Consider the following 20,941-nt stretch of genomic DNA (forward strand, 5'->3'; position numbering starts at 1 on the left):
TATTCTCCTACCCCCTGAAGTTGTCTCAGGAGTGAAACTGTTTGTTCTATTCATCGGCTATCCCAGAAGTGGTCACAGTATTGTTGGGAGTCTGCTGGATGCTCATCCGAATGTCGTGGTCGCACATGAGCTTAACGTTCTTCGTTGGCTCTCACGATTAGATCTACAAAATTCAGAAGTGAAGGCTGATCTCTTCAATAAACTGTATGCAAACAGTTTCAACAATGTGTTTAGTGATGGAACAAGAAGCAATAACAAAAAAGGATACAATCTCACGATAGAAAACAGTTGGCAAGGACGGTACAGAGAGCGAATTGATGTAATTGGAGACAAAAGGGGTGGTGGAACGTCCAGGATGTACAGAGATAATGCTAAGGACTTCAAACTTGCGTACAACCGACTGCATCAGTTTGCTTCCATCCCAATACGTTTCATTCACTGTGTACGTAATCCATTTGACGTCATATCTACAATGGTGCTTTACAGTATACAGAAAAAAAGTAATCAAAAAGACTTGGTCCCCATTTCCAGAAAGTCACGTCATGTATACAAAGATGTCAAACAACTTTCATCAGCTGCAGACAATTTTTTCTCTTTAGCTGATTCTGTTGCTAACATTTCTCGGTCAATAACTTCTGGAGATCGGCTTTTGGAAATTCACAACCATGAGTTGGTATCTCATCCTGAAGATACTGTCTTCAAGTTGTGCCAATTTCTGAACATTGATTGCCCAAGAGATCATCTAAAATTGTGTGCAGCAAAAGTGTTTCCGAAAATATCAAAATCAAGATTTACTGTGGACTGGCCGGAAGAGATGAAGAAAATTGTGCAGAGCCGTCTTGAACTGTATCCCTTTTTTAAGGGTTATTCATTTGAAAGTTTAATGTAGTATCTTATACGTAACTGCACATAATTATAGCTAGATCTATATTTATATGTGTCATTTATTGTGGCAGTGTTTTAATTGTTATGTGCATGAGGCAGATTACAATCTGGTCCGGTGGTCCAATGTGAGTGGTGGACCTTGTATTAAAGTACAGTTTTATTGTTCAGTAATTTTGTTTATCTACATGCTTTTTTTAGGCACCGATTGAACACTGTGTGCATTAATAGTTATGGAATAATTATGTGTTTCTGGTTTAATACAGCCTTGATTTTTTTTTATGCAGCCACCACGAAATTTGAATGGTGTCACCACTCACTACGATCACCATTAAGCTTATTCCATAATTATTAAGTGTACACCATATTTTCGTTGGTATTAATTTCACAACTTTAGCAGAATTGGTGATCGTAGTGGATAATTAGAGCCGTTTGTTTCAAAATTGTTGATCATTAATCCAACTGCATGTAGCCGGTATTTTATTGAGCAATGTATTGTAATTAATGGGAACGAGGCAAGAGACACATTCGTCGCTGAAATAATAATCATCTATAGAAGTGAATGGTATGCATAGAGCCTGACACCCAAAGATTGCTCTAGTTAATTGTCACTCTTTTTCTGCCCAAAATCTTATACATTCATGCTTTCAGCAGGCAAAAGTGACGGGGATGGACATGCCACACAATGCAAAAAAGCGTTAGGGCAGGGCGTTCGGAATCTGTTTGCTCCAACCACAAACCATTGTTAAATCTTTAGTCTTCATTATAAGGACCATAATTCAGCCACGAGTGTCTCTCTGCCTATCCTACGTATGCTTTTGTAGCATTACGTACAGACATTGAAATATAATCCTCTAGTGTTGAGTTTTGCAAAAGAGAAAATACTTCTCCATGCCTGCCTAGTGGCTAGTGCTTACAGTACAGATCTATTGTAATAGATGTCTAGCTACATTATTAGGTCTACCATACCCTGAGGGTCAAATTATGCTAGTTTAGCGCCCTATTATTTAATTGTGCTAGTTCCTAAAGTCTCCAAAAATTAATTTGCCAAGCCCTACACTCTGTCTCTAGTCTCGCGGACCCAGACCCTGAATATATATCGGCTGGTCCACGAGACTACTCTGTCTCAACCCCTAGCCCCCCCCCCATACACCAACGTCACACAACATTTATAAGATTACAGCTGGACACCAAATATAATTATAGGTTGATTCCATCATAGATTGACCCTATTCAATCTATGATTCCATGCAGATCTTTAATACACACATGCAGTTTTCAATTGGTGTCAAAATAAAAGAAATTGTATACTCTGCCTCACATCATCACAAGGACACTGTCATTAAATAAATGACACAATGTCATAGATAAATCAATTTTAGCTATGTGTAGTTACGTATATAAGTATAAGGTATTTCATTAAACTTTCAAATGAATAATCCTTAAAAAAGGGATACAGTTCAAGACGTCTCTGCACAATTTCATCTCTTCCGGCCAGTCAACAGTAAATCTTGATCTAGACATTTTCGGAAACACTTTTGCTGCACATAATCTCTTGGGCAATCAATATTCAGAAACTTCACAACTTAAAGACAGTCTCTTTCAGGATGAGATACCAACTCATGGTTGTGAATTTCCAAAAGCCGATCTCCAGAAGTTATTGACCGAGAAATGTTAGCAACAGAATCAGCTAAAGATAAAAAAAGGTCTACATGCAGCTGATGAATGTTGTTTGACATAATTAATTGAGATCTGGGCCATGCAAGTCTGTGCTCTGTAGTCTGTATTCTGTAAAGCACCATTGTAGATAATTATGACGTCAAATGGATTACGTACACAGTGAATGATTAGGATGGAAGCAAACTAATTCAGTCGGTTGTACGCAAGTTTGAAGTCCTTCTGTACATCCTGGACGTTCCACCACCATTTTTTTGTCTCCAATTACATCACTCTGCTCTCTGTACCGTCCTTGCCAAATTCTTCTATTGTGAGATTGTAATCTTTGATGTACTAAACACGTTGAAACTGTTGCATAGAGTTCATTGAAAAGATCAGCCTTCACATCGATAGATTTTGTAGATGTAATCGTGAGAGCCAGTTAAGCACATGTGCCACCACAACATTCGGATGAACATCCAACTATACTGTGACCACTTTTGGGGTAGCCGATGAACAGTTTCACTCCTGAGACAACTTCAGTAGTGGCGTAGGAAGCAATTTCGGGGGGGCTCTATAGTGTTTTGAATGGAAAAAAGTGTGCCTATCTACGGAGTGCAGCTTGATTCTACTTAATAACCTGGAGAGATGGGGGGCTCAAGCCCCTAGCTGGAGCCCCCCCCCCCCTTCCTAAGCCACTGTTTAGGGGGTAGGGGAGTATAGCATTCCCTGAGTAAATCTTATGTTTCTGATTGTTGTGTACGTTAGCACTACTGTTTCCAAAGTAAGAGTTTTTGCTAACCACCATGATGCCACAAATTACATATCGTTCACTGAGTAGTATTACAGCTACAATGGTAATAAATAATTATTTGAGACACTGAACTTTCTATGAAGTCTTGTTTATCACTGTAATAACATGGAAAAGAGACAAAGATACCAGGTAGCATGCATGTGTATAGCCTCATCATGTGTACAGTTATGGAATGTGTTTCTGATTACAGCCATAGAAATGTATACTAGAGTCCATGCAGCCACGAAATTGAATGGTGATCATAGTGCTGACCTCTTTAATACACACAGTGTTCAATTGGTGCCTAAAAAAAGCATGTAGATTCTAAATAATAAATTATTGTTCAAAAACTGAACAATCAAATTGTTAAACTGTACTTACATGTACTCTGCCTCACATAACAATTAAGACGCTGTCACAATAAATTACACATATAGATATAGATCTATACGTAGCTATAATTATGTGCAGTTACGTTAAGGTATTACATTAAACTTTCAAATGAATAACCCTTAAAAAAGGGATACAGTTCAAGACGGCTCTGCACAATTTTCTTCATCTCTTCCGGCCAGTCCACAGTAAATCTTGATCTTGATATTTTCGGAAACACTTTTGCTGCACACAATTTTAGATAATCTCTTGGGCAATCAATGTTCAGAAATTGGCACAACTTGAAGACAGTATCTTCTGGATGAGATACCAACTCATGGTTGTGAATTTCCAAAAGCCGATCTCCAGAAGTTATTGACTGAGAAATGTTAGCAACAGAATCAGCTAAAGAGAAAAAAAGGTCTGCAGCTGATGAAAGTTGTTGGACGTCTTTGTATACATGACGTGACTTTCTGGAAATGGGGACCAAGTCTTTTTGAATTCTTGTGCTCTGTATTCTGTAAAGCACCATTGTAGAGATAACGTCAAATGGATTACGTACGCAGTGAATGAAACGTATTGGGATGGAAGCAAACTGATGCAGTCGGTTGTACGCAAGTTTGAAGTCCTTAGCATTATCTCTGTACATCCTGGACGTTCCACCACCATTTTTGTCTCCAATTACATCAATCCGCTCTCTGTACCGTCCTTGCCAACTGTTTTCTATCGTGAGATTGTATCCTTTATTGTTATCGCTTCTTTTTCCATCACTAAACACATTGTTAAAACTGTTTGCATAGAGTTCATTGAAGAGATCAGCCTTCACTTCTGAATTTTGTAGATCTAATCGTGAGAGCCAACGAAGAACGTTTAGCTCATGTGCCACCACGACATTCGGATGAGCATCCAGCAGACTCCCAACTATACTGTGACCACTCCTGAAGTATCCTATGAATACGACAAACTTTTTTACTCCAGAAATGACTTCAAGGGATAAGGGAGAATAATGGGCTTTTTCTACTTGATTTATTATTGAATTGCTCTTCGCTTCGAGTGTCTGAATATTGTTCTCTTTTATGCTAATAGAGGAGTCAGTTGGGTCAGTTCGATAATATTTTAATATCAAAGCGACAGTTAGAATTAAAATAATGATGAGCGATATCTTTGGGCACGTTCTCATCTTAATTCATCGGTTTAGACAGATCTAAGTCTAGTATCTAAATCTGCTAGATACTCCTTCTGCTGGCTAGCCACACATCTATCTCAACGTACCTCAGTCTCGATGTTCGCTCTCTAGCTCTCTACTCAGGATTAGCCTCGATTCCAAGCCGCTGAGAAAGGCGGGCTGGAGTCGAGGCTAGCTCAGGACTCTCAAAAAGAGGTATTAATCACCACACACAGAAGTTAATTATGCCTCGGTGCACATGCGCAAGCGAGGTGATATTGTGCTAGCCTCGAATCCAGGCCGATTAAACGGCCTGGTCTCGAGGCTAATATCTTGGCTGCTTGTGTACAGTAGAACCTCGATTATCCGGCCCTCGATTATCTGGAACCTCGATTATCCGGCTTGGCAGTTTTCTGATTACATAATTCAGAAAATGGGCGTGTCCCTCAAATGCGCATGCGCGTTGCAGCTGTTACCATGGAGACATGCCTGCTTTTCTTTTGCGCATGCGCAGATAACATGTGGCACTGCTGTTCATCAATAAAGTGGGTGGATCAAGGCGTGGTTTATCTATTCGATTATCCGGCATATTCACTTATCCGGCCTGCTTCTGGAACCAAGGTGTCCGGATAATCGAGGCTAAGCACTAATCGGCCTGGAATCGAGGCTAGGTACTCTCAGAGGAAGGAGGACACGATTAACCTTAGCTCTAATTATAGCTAATTATCGCGACCTTTTAATTACATTCTTTGAACGATTCATCTTTTCTTTCTTTATAACCTCTACATATTGGACACAAAGTAAGCCTTTTCTCCTACTGGAGGTACCCCTATGGCCAAGTTGTCAGGACCTGAAGGTAATAGGACCCCTATAAGAAGCACCTCAAGTACTCCTATCTCTAAGACCTGTGAGAAGCATCCCAGGTAGTTGGGCGGAGCCCGACCGTCCCTGACAGTAGGTCGGGTTTCAAGCCTATGTCAGGATTTGTCTTGCTGAATTATGTAACACGCTGATAAGCAGCTATGAATAATCATTTTATTCTATGAATATTATTATTCTGAAGTGGGTGTTAACCAATTTTACCTTGCTTGAGGTTGCGCAACCGGATGTGACACAGACCACAGTAGAAATGCTGCAATCTGATTGGGCTTGCAACATAGTTGCAGCAAAGACAAATCCTGACATAGGCTTGAAACCCTACGTACCTCCTGTCAGGGACGGTCGGGCTCCGCCCAACTACATCCCAGGCACTCTGATCTTGTCTCTGTGAGAAGCACTCTTGACATGATCCTGGAGACAAGATCCTATGAGGAGCACCCCAGGCACTCCTAGATCCTTCTCCAAGATCCCTGTGAGAAGCACCCCAGGCACTCCTGTCTCTGTGATAAAGCTGCAACATGGAATTGTTTAGTTCAGAGTGTCTCCAACATGAAGAACATCAATGACACTAACAGTCTCAGCTTCTAGCACCCCTTTATTTGTATGGTTTGCTCTGTGCCTGCAAGAATTGCCTGTCACTCATAACAGTACTGTTCTGTGTGTCACGTCATGTCCCATGCCCAATAATGGCAATATGTAGAGGTTATAAAGAAAGAAAAGATGAATCGTTCAAAGAATGTAATTAAAAGGTCATGATAATTAGCTAATTAGAGCTAAGGTTAATCGTGTCCTCCCTCTTCTGGGTACTGCTTATAGTTATCAGTGACAATAATACCCACCAGAAAATTCTACCCGAAACTGCAAAAAGGACATTGAATTTGAAGTTACAGAATTATACCCCCCACAAAAACGTTAAACTCGCAAGCCGTCACTGTTGCACGCGAACAGTGACGGCTTGCGAGTCTACAAAAACGTACCCTCCAGAAAATCATACCCATGCACACATGAAAACAGACCCTCGAGAAGATCATGAGATGTACCTGTGCACAAAATCATAACCTTGCGAGCACAAAAAATTGTACCCTCCAAACGTCGCACCACCCCCCCTCCTAGTCTTGTAAGCCACGCCCCTTAACGGAAGGAAGAGTCTAGAGTTGTCCCAGTGGAATTTTACCTATGGAATTTAGCTATCAACACGCCAATATGTGAGTGTACATGTGGTTTTAAGATATGAGTGGGTGGACAATGACGTTTCAGAAATGATTGGTAGCGCCAACACTGGCACAGAGAATAACTCCTTCCTCCTGTGAAGGGGCATGGTTTGCAAGACTAGGGGGTGGTAGTGTAACGATTTGGAGGTTATGATTTTGGTATTGTTTCTGGAGGGTCTGTTTTGTGTGCACAGATATGATTTTCTGGAGGGTCTGTTTTTGTGTGTGCGCAGGTATGCCTCTGCCGTACGTATAGCGGGTTATTTTTGTATATGGTGGAAATTTTTGTAGATTTCGTCATAATTATAATCAAAAATGGAATTATTCTACCGCAATAGATTTGATGTAGATCTAGTGATCCTCCTGCATGCATGGCCTGCGAAAGAAACAATTAATGTAAAATGTCAATTTAAAGGTTAAAATCCTGCATGCATGGATCTATTCTCTTAAGCTGGTTTAAATTGTCTGCAGTACGTGTGATAGCTCAACCGATTTTTGTTGTGTGCATATATAAAGGCGTGCGAGGGTGAACTCAGTTTTACACGTATAATTATAATTGATTGCATATGGCCATGGGTCGGGCGTTTTAATTGATGATCTTACTGCATACTACACATGCAATGACATATGGTACACATACATCATGCCAGCATAATGCATTATATACGGTAATAATTGAACAGTCATTCTGTGACTTAATTCTGATGAGAAATTGGACTAAATTCAATTGACGATTTACACACAGTAGCATAAGAAAATTAATGTGCAGTGTAATACACTGAGTGAGCAAACTAGGACGTGATTATAAGCTATGGCTAACTATCTACCCGTGGATGTTCAGAGCAAATTAAACTGTTTGCCCTGTGAGGGCTTGTGGGGGGGAGGTTATTCGGGAGGGGGGGCTTTGTCTTTTGTGGGGTGGGTACAGAGTGGATGGGATCATTGATGGGATCCAGGAGGTAGTAAATGTGACCCAAAGGACCAGCCTTCTCTTGCAGATCCTCCTGAGGGGACAAGAAATGAGACGATGAATAAGAGATGGTTAAATTAGTTACAGCAACATGTTTATACTGAATGCAGCTTGTTTTATATTGAGCCCTCTCACAGACCACCATGCAGAACCGAGTACATTATGCTTAAAAATAAATTATACATGCACGTGATTGTAAACTCCATTGCTATCCAAGTTTTCCACATTCATAGCAAACAACAGACATAATTATAATACACTTACATCTTGTGAGTTGAAGGTATCCTTCACGGCCCTTGCAGGGGGGGTTGCAGCAGCTGCTTCGGTCTGGGCATGCTCAGTAACAACATCGTGGGCCACGGCAGAGTGGCTTGAACCTAAGCAATGTGGTGGGCACGAAACATTGTTACAGTAGTAGACATGCATGTACATGTACATGTACATATACACTCCAGGTACAAGTATGTTGTAGTAAAACACTTTCTCGATCTAAAACAGACAGCTACAGCATAATTATGTAAGTTGATGAGAGCACAGTAGATGTATGCATGCATGGCCATACAAATACAATACATGCTCGGAATGTTCTTCTCACCAGTGCTACTAGTGAGCTCTCTCCTTGGACTGGCAGGGGAGCTACCCACCAAACTTTTCCGTGGAAACTTGGGACTGACTTTTGGAGGTGTGCGGTGCGAGGGTGAAGCACTAGGACTGCTCTGAGAAGGTGAGGGGTTTTCCTCTGCGTTCGAAGAGGCCGGCTCGGTGACTTGTAACAGACACTCTGTCAAAGATGTGGAAATCATAGTGTAAAACAAATCATGTATAATTGTAGAGTTCTTTGACTACCATAGTGCTAGAAAAAATAGTTTTGGCCAATTTTAAAGCTCCAAAAACATTATGCTTTATGCGATTAACTTATTTCCTCGATTAAACGCCACGATTGTACAGGCCTTGAACTAATTGTGCGATACAATACGATACGATACGATACGATAGCCGCTGGCATAAAATAATAGCATTATAGTTACATTTGTATCACACATTAATTTCTAGCACTACGATATCTATCTATACGTGTACATCAACATGGTATAATAACAAGCTACAATTTCTAGCAAACGAGTTACGTACAATGAATGGAACCTCTGACATTCGACTTCAAAAGTTTTGTACATGGTTACGAAAGAAACTAGATTTGGAAATAATTAAAGCACTATAGCTGTTTTTGCAAAGAGATCTATCAAATACGGAGGGGCCTTTCTTGGAAGGTCATTAATCGGAGATTCACAACACATAACACACACATGTACATGTATGAAGGTGTACAGCACATGTACTAACCATTCTCTTGTTGACCTGATGACTTCTGCTCCTTGTCTTGTTGAGTAGTGTTTGATGTCTGATTGGTCGTTGGAGATGAACTGATGACACTGTTCCTGTCATCACATACCAGAGTGCCTTCTTTCACCTGTCGAACCAAATCCTCCTGCAAAAAAGGTGGTGTGTGTGTGTGTGTGTTAAAATTGCTGTGTAGTGTACCCCTAGATACAATGTACATGCTGTATTTATTATTTTGAAACGGAAATGCTCTGAATTCCAACCACTGTACAGGAGAACTCTTTTACACATGAATATGTACATTACAACTTTGGGGAAATATATTTGTGGCAGAGGTGGCTTTTGTTAAGGGGTTACAACAAACTGTTAGTTTGGGACTGGATACCTAGACTACTGCTGTTCAAAGAAGCTCACCATTTGATCTCTGAGTTGAGAGAAAGTTGGTCTCTCCTCAGGTTGGTGTTGGGTACAGTCCAAAACCATCTCATAGCTACAGTGAATACACACAATTATGAGATACAGTAGCTATAGAGAGAAGGGACAGTACATGTACGTACGTTATATATAGACAGTATTCATGTGTGGATATTATTCGTTCTCTTTGGCAAAAGACCAGTTTAATTAATTAACTAATAAAAATAATATTATAATTAATTATATAATTATCATTAACTAATAATGTTATTAATTGCATTAATATTCGTGTCCATTGTTGCTACATGTGTACAATGTATACTCTTCATTACTGCAGACCACGCATGGAACAAGGGGCTTTACACACACACACACACACTTACACTCGTCCGGGACAAGGCTTTGGTCTGGACAGTTTAAGGCCCCTCTCCTCGATCTGTTCCAGCAATTCCCTGTTCTCGACACCCGGGTATGGAGAACGTCCCAGTGACATAATCTCCCAGACCAGCACACCATAGCTCCTGTGATGAGTGTGTGTGTGAGGGGGAGGCCGGGGCTTATGTGCAGTGGGTGTGTGTAGCAGTCATTGTATGTATAACTATATACTACAATATTTTGCAAATAAGCCAATTAAATCAGCAGAAAATTAGACATTTTGCGATCAGTCAAGGATCGCTGATGTCATTCGAATACTGAGCACTTATACTGCAGTAAATACCGTACATGTATTACTAGCAGGTGAAAAACCTTTGCGAATGAGCCAAATCAGCAGAAAATTTGACCCTTTGCGATCTAACTATTGCGTTCTGGCAAGGATCGTGTGTATTTACTTAATATTTGCGGATTTATTGTTGCGAATTGATCGACCATCGCAAAGTTCGCAAATGTTTGATGCTCGCAAAACATTCTAGTAATACGGTAAACACGTTGTTACAGTATATAGCCAGTATATAGCAGTGCACAAAACAATAAAACAAGGTTGCAACTGCGGTAAAGGGTGGTCAGAGTAAGAACTACTTACCACACATCAGACTTGGTCGTGAATATAAAGTACATGAGACTCTCCAGTGCCATCCACTTGGCCGGAAGTGGACGTGGTTTGGATCCTTGGGTCTTGTACATGTCCGAATAGAGATGTCTACAGAAACATGGGCTCATTATTAAAAGCATAATAATAGTGGCACTGTACAACTGACCTTGAGAGTCCAAAGTCTGCGACCTTTGTCAGAAGGTTCTTGTTCTCATCCTCCCTCACCATAATGTTGCGAGCAGCTAGGTCACGATGGACACAGTTACTGCAGTATACATTTATGAGCAACTGTAACCACATGTGAATTGTAGTTACTGCGTGTGATAAAAAGGGGTTAGTAAGCTAGGCATGATCAACATGTTTTCACATCTGGTGCCAGTTCATTTGTTAAAACAACAGTCTTTATACAGAGGGTGAAGTACATGTACGGCCCTATTCCCACACAAACTTACAGTACGTTGGCGAGATAGTCCATAGCATCAGCCACCTGGTAGGCAATGTCCAGCTGTGTCAGGAGAGGCATGAATGGACGAGAGTCTTTGAGCACGCCCAGTAGGTCACCATGGCTCATGTACTCCTCTACCAGCAGCAAGGGGTAGTCCCTGCAATTAAGGGAAAATAGGTATAGACTATGAACGTCAATAAGGAGCGGAATGGGCCTGCATAGGAACGATGCTAAGGAAATACTTTGTGGGTATACTGTTCCTACAATGGCCACACTATAGTGACCTTCGTAAAGAGATCACCTCTCTTTTACATGTAAGACCCACATAGTGGTACTGTCCTCAATGTTCACACTATAATTGATACTAACTCACAATGTGCACACAGCGATGAGTTTGACAATTCTGGGATGATCCACTTTGGACATCTCCTTTGCCTCTCTCAAGAAGTCCTCCATCTGTTGACTGTGATGACCGTGGCGAGCTATGAAATCACTCACTACGTGTGTGTGTGTGTGTGTGTGTGAGTGAGTGAGTGTGGTACATGTACCATGTACTTACGAGGCACATACATGTACATACATGTACAGTCTATATGTACAGTCTACATGTATATGCTTCACCAGTGTGCAAAGAGATTCTACAGTATAAACCCCTCGAGATAACCAGTCTGTTGAATGTACATTTATCACCGCTATATATTTTTACACGTACACCACATGCAATAGCAAGAGCACACTCAGAACTACAGAATGTCACGTTGAAATCAGGGCACTAAATGCAAATCCTGTTTTACAGGCTAAGACCATGCAGCTCTATTAATTTTTCAAAGGTTTCTACTAGCCATAGCATGACAAACCCACACTCACGTCTGAGCTGTTTGACGGCTACCTCCATTGTCTTGTTCCCATGGCCTGGCAGTCCAGTCGCCTCCGCTAGGAATACCTGTAGGTAATACACGTGTATACATAGTTGTGTGCTACAGTGTGTAATACGGTATACCCTAACTATTATATCGACTCATAAAGCTAGATTAGACACATTGTACGTACATCTCCGAATGCTCCTTCTCCGATCATCTGTTTGTGGTCGAGGTTCTTGCGTGGGACCTGCAGGTGGCGGAGACAGTCCTGGATCGGCTTAAACAACGGCGACATCGGAGAGAGCAGACCCGGCTGTGAGGATGTGTGGCGTGTGATGTTGAGTGTGCGTGGGTGCATGGTGAAAATAAAATAACCATTTAGATCCCACTTTTCATTAAGACCTTGCCTCAGGTAAAGCACAGCTAATATAGTATGAGAAGATGAGGGACTGGTTGCTCTGAAGTTCCCTTATTCGGACACTGTACTGTACACATTGTATGTGCATGTAAACATACTGTACTTTTCTGACCTGGTGAGGAGCATCGTCGAATTCGTCTGGTGATGGAGAGCGTGGTTCAGGACACGTACTCACCTGTGTCATGTTCGCACTGTTGTCGATACGCCTCAGGCCATATCTGTGCAGGGAGGAATGAAAGACAGTAAAATTGAATACAGTGTACAAACATGAACTACAGCCACGTAAAAATTAATTTTGTAAGAGCACAGAACACAACTGTGAAATACATGTTATATGATATACACTGTACATGCAGTACATGTACCTTGAAATGTACAAGCAAACTAGAGTAACATACTGCATGTATACACATGTAAACCCCTTCTATAATGGACACCATTTTGGGCAGCAATTGAAGTCTTATTCTGTACACAAAATGCTCATTAGGGAACTCTCCCCCTCCTCTCCACACACACCCACCTTGCGGCTGTTCTAAAATTGACTAGTTTCATATCGTGCAGGTCCAACAAGAAGGGCATGGGGGAGGGAAGACAAAGAGTAAGCTCCGCCCACTGGGAGCCACTATCGTACATGTCCTCTATCTGGATGTTGGTTTCCCTCTCAAATGGATGCCAAAGATCCTTGTCAACATTGCCCCACTCCCAGAAAGCCTGTGTGTGTGTGTGTGTGTGTGTGTGTGTGTGTGTGTGTGTGCGTGTGCGTGTGCGTGTGTGTGTTTAAGTTTAATACAATTACATGGACATGTATACAGAGGAACTGGTATTACAAGCTTAAATTATATTATATGATAATACACGTACACCACCTGCAACTGGATTGTACATGCATGTCTGTACTACTGTCATATAATTATAGCTGCAGTGATACATTGTAACATTGTTTATAATACAGCAATGTATACTGAAAGTAGATTGTTGTAAAACACTCAACGTAATGTTTTCGTATCTTCCAAACACATACTGCAGAAACTCACTGGTAGGTCCATCATCTTGCTGTGAGTGACCTCGGGCCTATCCTCAATAAACACAGTCCTCTTTATACGATGGGTCACCTGAAAAGGGGGGCAAAGATGACAACCAGTCAAACCATTGACTACATGTATTGTATAATTATAAGAAGTCATAGACTGCGCATGCGTACATAACTTAAACACACACACCACGGTAAGCTTTATTGTACATAATTATATAGAAATGTACGTACATGTATATACATTACATAATATAGTACAATACATGCATGTACATGTACAGTACACCAGTGCTCAAAACTATTGGTCTCGATATTAATTTATATAATATGTACAATGTAATCATGTTGACACAGTCAATCCCCACAAACAACCGTCCCCCACAAACAACGGTGTGCAGCTATATAAACACACTGTCTAACTGTGTACACAAATACCAAATACATTATTTCCACTCATAATACGCCACGGCACGTGTAGAGTTCAATGATAACTTTGAAGTTTGTACATGTACCAGAAGCAGAGCCCTACGTTCACGTCTAATTATTTTACACTACCACTTTCAAGTTTACTACACATGATGACGGTGCACAGTCAGGACTGCATCCAGGATTTTGGATCAGGGGGGGGGCGAATTGGGCAATTTAAAAATGTAGGAGGGGCGAAGTCATCAGAATTATAGCAGTACAATCGCCCCCCCCCCTCAATGCAGCCGTGACAGTAATATTAAAGTACCCCTCGTATTTAAGTACCTACAGTTACAAACTGTATATTATTTATATATATTTTTATGTACATGCAACTGTTCGAATAAGGACCGCTACGTGTTTCAAAACAAGACTCTTCTATTACGATATGAAACAACCGGCTATCTATAGACAATATTACTTACTTTTGTGCGTGGGTGTGATCGTGTCATGTTGTTAAGGTTATAGTGGAAGGCCATCTGAGCTTCACCCAGGTAGAACGAGTTATCACTCTCTGAGTAGTGCGCCTCAATTCTGAATGAGTCACCGTCTGGGAGTGCATTCCATAGTCCACCATCGTAGTATTCCCAAATCACCTGACACGTGGGAGGGCATATACATGTAGTCAGGAACTAATCACATGTAGTACAGACGTTTATTTAACAATATACTAACCAAATTTATTGCATGTACATTTATTACACGTACATATATAATTATACATAATTATTATGCACAATGTGGAATTATGTACAATTAAGGTACAGGAATGTATGTTATTATGCATGCATGCATATACAGCAAATTAGAGTGTACCTTTTCTCTCTTGTATTGTATGCTGAGTAGCTCACAGAGCACCTTCAGCCAGGTGGTCACATCAACACTACAATACCGTGGAGTTGATAACACAGGTACATGTACATAAAGTGTCAGTCTCGATACCAGCTAGTACATGTGTATACCTGGCAGCTATAATAATTGTACACTACAGTAGTTACATGCCGGTGTGCAAAAATCAATCTTACTCTTTGTCACAGTGTAGCAATAGCCGCTTGCTGCCTTTGCACTTTAGACTGATAGCATACGGGTGTTTAGGGTGGTCGATCACCTTGGCAACCTCTCTAATTACGTGTACTTCAATTTTGTCTTTCTTCAATACTTTTGTCTCCTTCCTGTTGTCCTGGTAAAAAGAGATGGCCGGTTTGGCTGATGACTGATGAAGGACAGCCCACCCTCTACCAAGTTCTTTATCCGGCTGTGTGTGTGTGTGTGTACGGTGTGAGTGCATGCATGTGGGCATAAATACACGTACAATGTACAGGAGGCTTAATTTGTTGTATGGGGCTCATTGCTTTATTGTTTCAAATTGAGCCAATGGGTCGAGACCTACATGTACATGTACATTACCTTGTGGATCGATCGAGGCTTTAATTGATATCGAAGCCACAGTAATTCAGGCTTTATATGCATGTGTGTATTCATGTGCTTATATGCACATACAAACAACTAGAGGGAAACTCAGCACAGGAAGTGGGTGCATGTGAATACAGTAAACAAGCATACTCCCCATCCAACAGTAGACACACCATGGAGCCCATTATACGTCAGGGGGTAGTGCAATCAAAACAATTAAGTAAACACAACAGTTGTCGTAAATAGCAACCATTCTAAGGGCTATTTGTTTACAGTGTATGGTCTAGCTACAATAAATAGAAGGACCTCCAGAGATTTGTAAAGCATCATAGAGAGACGTACAGTATTGAGTTGGACTCACTGCCAGTTTGGTGCTGAAGAGGCCCGTCTTCTTGCCTTTGAAGAGGATCAGCCAACCCTCTTTCAGTACCACCTTGCCGTCTAAGGTTGCTATAGAACCAGAGAAAAAGTCAGAGTAATTTCTGTATTCATAATACTCTCACCAAAGACAAAAGACACACACACATGTATGTTAATTTGGATCGAGTGAACAGAAACATTTAGTACACAATATAAACAACACATGCTGTCAGACTTCACACGCTGTCAGACTTCAAATATGGGCTTTACAGGCAGAACAAGCGAATTAGTCACACTCAATTCCTACTGTATGAACATGCAAGCTCATCATTGGCACATTGTGTAACGGGAATGTGAACAATGCCACAGGCCATTACGACTAATCATGTTAGTATTACCAGGAGTTGTAATCATTGTAACATCATTATGGCTACAGTACAAAAATGTGCGTCTATCGTATTCACTTTTCTAGAGACACGGATATTGATTATATTGTACATGTAGTGTACAGAGTACATGGTCTACAAAACAGCTAGTTACCTAATACACGTACAAATGTACATATGCATGCAGGGATAGTGTTTATAATTTATACACGTATATATATATATACGCAAATGTACACACAAGTCCATTAGAAGAAAGTGTGGTTTTTTGTGTGTGGACTTTTACCCTAGTACAGTAGCGGTCAAAATAAAGTACCTGTACCGTTTACGTAGTGCGTCCGTAGTACGCTGGTACGTTGCAAAATAAACGCTAAAAATACGCTCAAGATACGCTATGTACCGTTGCGTTTTTTTTCTAATCAACCGTTGTTAAATTTTTCTTTCGGCCACACCCATGCAGCTCTGCACGCAGCTAGCTAGCTAGATTTTTTGCAGCAGTTAGCTGTTAGATATTATAGCTAGCTAGCTAGCGTTTTCTAACCTTGTAGAACAGAGATAGGACTCTATAGAGACTGCAGACATCCTTTTTGATGAGAAGGTTAAAGAACTTGTGAATGGTGCGTTTTATGTCTTTGTTGTAGATCTAGAGCTAGACTTACAGCTACAATGTAGACATAGCCATAGCATAGCTAAGTAGCTAGACTAGCTACAATACTCGAGATGACTAGCTCTTTGTTCGTTTTCTAAAACTTTTCGGCAAACGTACTTGCAACGTGCAACGGTAATTAGCAACGGTACGGTAAATTCAACGGTTTTGATACGGTGTCAAAACGGAAACGCTTTGAACGTACTACGGACGTACTACGGACGTACTACGTAAACGGAACGGGTACTTTATTTTGACCGCTACTGTACTTAGACACCTGTGTTCTCAGAAAGACTGAACAAGAACTATTAAACTGTAATACGTTCTCAAAATTGAGGAAGAAGCTTATAAATTCATCGTACCACATTCTGTTGCAATTAATACTTTTTGGCAAAACAACTACATGTAGTTGCAATTACGTACGTACATGTAGATTTGAATTACATTGTTAAACAATTTCACAGTGCACCCATAAAACCATCTTGTACATAATTATGTGTATAGTATACGCATGTAATAAATATATGACACCAAGGTGCATGTATTAAATATCAACCACTGTCAGCAAAAGTTATAATAGTAGATGCATGTACACCACAACATAGCACACACACACCACGAACACATGTCGTGTCATTGTTGCCAAGCGTGTGGCTTTGTTTAGCACTAAATGAGTGGGAGGAACCCAGCCACAGCCCTGTTACTATGACAACATGCAAACACACAAACAGTCACCACACTGGTTAGAAATCAGTTTTGTATGTGTTAATTATAATGTTACCATGTAGCATAAATTTGCACAGCACAATTTAACCCTGTACAAGCTCCAATGAAATTGTGGCGGTTAATTGAGGAAATAATAAATAAAAAATCGCATGAAACGCATAATTTTATGCTCGCACATATTTCTAGCTAACTACGGTTAAATGAATTTTTAATTGGGTATACATTAATTTTTTGATATTGAAAATTATGGGGTGGTGTGTTTAGATTAAGAGACAATTCCTGATAGTCAACAGTGAAGTTTTCCCAAATCTAGTCGGTTTTTTTTCTATAGCTACATGTACATCCATGTACATTATTTTAAAACTCAAAAAAGAAATGGTGGAGGCCGGGGTGTTCAAAGTCACTTGAGAGACTTGCTTTACGATAGATGACATACTTGCATCTGTGCTCAAATTTCAAGCCAATCATAACAGACACAAGAAATGAGCATTACTAAATTCCACACAGAGGGCCCCCATGTCTGAGAGTATAGACTATAATTATTCTGACCCATTGCCACACTCTGCTGACGCTATACTCTTCCCTGTTAGCTTAGGTCTTGTACTTCAGTTGCTAGGAAACACGCACACCATTGAAATGTATTGAGTAATTGCCCATTAAGTAAAAAAAATGATTGAACTCTCTTAAGTAAGGAAATAATTTGTGCAAGTACTAATAATCTTACAGTAATACAAACACCATTGTTTACAGTGGCACAACTACGTAAATAAATTAATGGATATAGACATACTCTAATAATGCATGTTAAATACTCGATCCACACAATTAATACATGTACATGGATTACTGATACTCATAGGAAGGGCCACATTAATTCTGTACGTTAAAACTTCAACAAAAGATACATCTCACGCACACATACATACTGCATGTATGTGAAGCTGATTAATTCATAAAAATTTTCCTGCTCAGACAATAATATTATACTTCGACGTTTAAAAGCTTCTTTTAAGAGTCACTATTGCCATGATTAACACGGCAAGGCACATCATAAAACTGAAACTGGTACAATACCAAATATCAAAACAACCATCAAAGCAATAATTATGTATAGATCGATACACAATGATTTGTCTATGTTACTTGCAATAGTATTTCGGACACTTCTTTTCAACAAAGCGAGAAACACAAATGATTACTATAACAAGATTGAGTATCTATGTATAATTATAGTGACTGTAGTCCACAAAAGAAGTAGCTCTGAAGTGGTTACTACAAAAGAGATGGCATGTACTATTCATGAGGTGGTTAGAGCATAGAAGAGGGATTGGAAACGGAAGTGATTCACGTGATGTTTTACAATGAAGTCTACGTAGTGGCTCTGGGACCATCCGTGTATCTCCTTATAACTCCTGCAAAAGCCCGGGAAACTTATTGTGTCCAAAGCATACATCTCAGAGCTACCCCCATTACTGAATCACATGCCCCCTGATAGTAGGTATCAATTGGAAACTTATAATCTCGATTGTCGTGAAGTAGCTAGAGGTACACAGAGCGCTTTTTTATGCTTGTGTTCCTATAGTACCTTTGATATAGCTAAGGCTTTGTAACTAAATAGTGTCCTGTGTCCCAAATGGCCTCAAGTATTAGAGAAAGTTGATGTTTAGCAGCAGAACTGCTCGTGGACTTCTTACAGAGAGCAAAACAATTCTCATGAATTATTCATGTTTAGCCCTTGTGTTAAAAAGTAAGCCTCGATTAAAACCACGGAGATACATGGATGGTACTTCGAGGGTACTTCCGTTTCCAATCCCTCTTCTACTCTATTTATGGTTAGAGTGAGTGTGCACAAATTCCTTGCATCCTTCTGTGTACAATCCCTCTGTGTACACACACAGCCTGCATCTAAGGATTACTTCTCTCACTCAGCTTACATCATTGACCGCCCTGAAGACACCATCTCTCTAGTGAGACCACTGTATCACCTCTCTATCAATTGAGACTATACCCATTACTGTCACTACAATTATTGCAATACTCTCAATTGTCACAGTTCCAAAAAGACAAATTTGTTCACACTGCACACATACTGTTGCTGATGAATGCAATACCTAGACACGCCTAGTAGTCTCATCATAATTTTATTAGGAAATGTTGTGCAGTGTGCACTTAAGACACAATGGGAACATGAATACACACCTTCTATTCGAGAAGAACAACACTACATTTATTTGATTGCATACAGTCTATAAATTACTGTACACATGTAGAAACTTCAAGAGGGTTGCAACAATTCGTTTAGTAGTAGGGTAACAAATAATTATTTATCCTGCTCATGTTACAAGAACAATAAAGCAGCAATTAATTATATAAAGGTTCACTAACGTATTTAGCACAATCTTTGATTACTTGACAAACCACATACCAATACATTCATAACAATGCCCGAATTATAGTTTATGGCTACAATCAATACAAATTGACACACCATAAAAAGCCACATCAAACAAAGGATGCACATGATCTTACAACTACTACTCTGCCAAACGGAAATAAATGCTTTGGCTCACATGCATAGAAAAATTTAGAGCATACTTTATTCAGGTAATGAATAGTACATGCATGAAACTTCAAAATGGATAGTAACAAGCTCGGGCACAGCTGGCTAGACAATTGACACAAACTCAAGTAGGCAATGCATACGGTACAGTGAGTAATTTGAACTAGTTACATACTGCAGTAATAGGATACATGTACGTACATGTACCATGCCATTAAAACTATACATTTCCTGTGTTTTCATTGAAAATAGATTCTGATCCCTTTCCGACTAACAAGCTCTGCTTACAATACTAGAGAAAAATAGAAACCAATATTTCAGAAACTGGCGTATAACTATGGGAAAGAGCAGATAATCACACCCCAAAACTTACGAAACACATACGACAACATTAACACTTAGGGGGCCGGGGGACATCTACAAAACATCAGTCGGATACACAGTATCGAATGTAGGCGTGGTAAAAAAGGGGATAGATAATAGGCATCGCTATAATAATTGTTAAGAAGTGTTTCCACATCCAGTGCATGCCATGTGTATCTCCAACATGATCCAAAATATTATAGAAAACTCCATCTAAAGATCTAACCTGAGTTTAGCTACATCATCATTGCTGGAACTGTGATTTCTAGAGCAGTGCATAGAAACCTGATATCTACTCACCTGACATGATCTTTGGTAACTTAGAGCAAGGCCAAAGTTGTGATACACTCTCCGGTATAGTCCTGTACGCTGCTTGTTAGGTCTAGTACGTCTATGGTAGTACCTGGCTTGATATCAGTGTTCAGTCTAGTTTATGCTCTCATTTCCGTTTATTTCCGTATAGATTCTAATTATTAACATTGCCGGAATGCACATCATTATCAGGTTCCTCCGATCTGATTGGTCAGTTCTGCAAGAATAAATTTAAACAAGCCAAAAA

The 20,941-nt window shown here is 40.1% G+C and overlaps 2 protein-coding genes across 2 annotated transcripts; both read right to left on the reverse strand.

The window, feature by feature from the left end:
- Positions 1-3,649: 3,649 nt before the first annotated feature.
- On the reverse strand, positions 3,650-5,017 carry LOC135335748 (uncharacterized). Its single transcript, XM_064531290.1, has one exon. It carries the CDS (start codon positions 4,878-4,880, stop codon positions 3,816-3,818), a length of 1,065 nt encoding a protein of 354 aa, XP_064387360.1. The 5' UTR covers positions 4,881-5,017; the 3' UTR covers positions 3,650-3,815.
- Positions 5,018-7,641: 2,624 nt separating this feature from the next.
- LOC135335751 (protein-tyrosine kinase 2-beta-like) lies at positions 7,642-20,906 on the reverse strand. The gene is made up of 20 exons (XM_064531294.1): positions 20,683-20,906; positions 15,703-15,791; positions 14,954-15,183; positions 14,745-14,811; positions 14,354-14,524; positions 13,465-13,542; positions 12,951-13,141; positions 12,543-12,648; positions 12,203-12,325; positions 12,020-12,095; positions 11,526-11,649; positions 11,160-11,309; positions 10,874-10,972; positions 10,699-10,815; positions 10,061-10,198; positions 9,678-9,753; positions 9,267-9,411; positions 8,521-8,706; positions 8,190-8,302; positions 7,642-7,959 (listed from the first exon to the last, which is right to left on the reverse strand). Exons 1-20 carry the CDS (start codon positions 20,687-20,689, stop codon positions 7,771-7,773), a joined length of 2,475 nt encoding a protein of 824 aa, XP_064387364.1. The 5' UTR covers positions 20,690-20,906; the 3' UTR covers positions 7,642-7,770.
- Between the last annotated feature and the right edge of the window lie 35 nt (positions 20,907-20,941).

Source organism: Halichondria panicea, chromosome 5 (assembly GCF_963675165.1).
Source record: "Halichondria panicea chromosome 5, odHalPani1.1, whole genome shotgun sequence".
NCBI lineage: Eukaryota > Metazoa > Porifera > Demospongiae > Suberitida > Halichondriidae > Halichondria > Halichondria panicea.

Coding starts and splice junctions, on each gene's coding strand:
- LOC135335748 (XM_064531290.1), bottom strand. CDS start 4,880: ATGAGAACGTGCCCAAAGATATCGCTCATCATTATTTTAATTCTAACT.
- LOC135335751 (XM_064531294.1), bottom strand. Junction 11,310..11,525: donor CTCATCGCTGTGTGCACATT/GTGAGTTAGTAT, acceptor CCTTAATTGCAG/GGACTACCCCTTGCTGCTGG. Junction 10,199..10,698: donor ACGACCAAGTCTGATGTGTG/GTAAGTAGTTCT, acceptor CACTCATCACAG/GAGCTATGGTGTGCTGGTCT.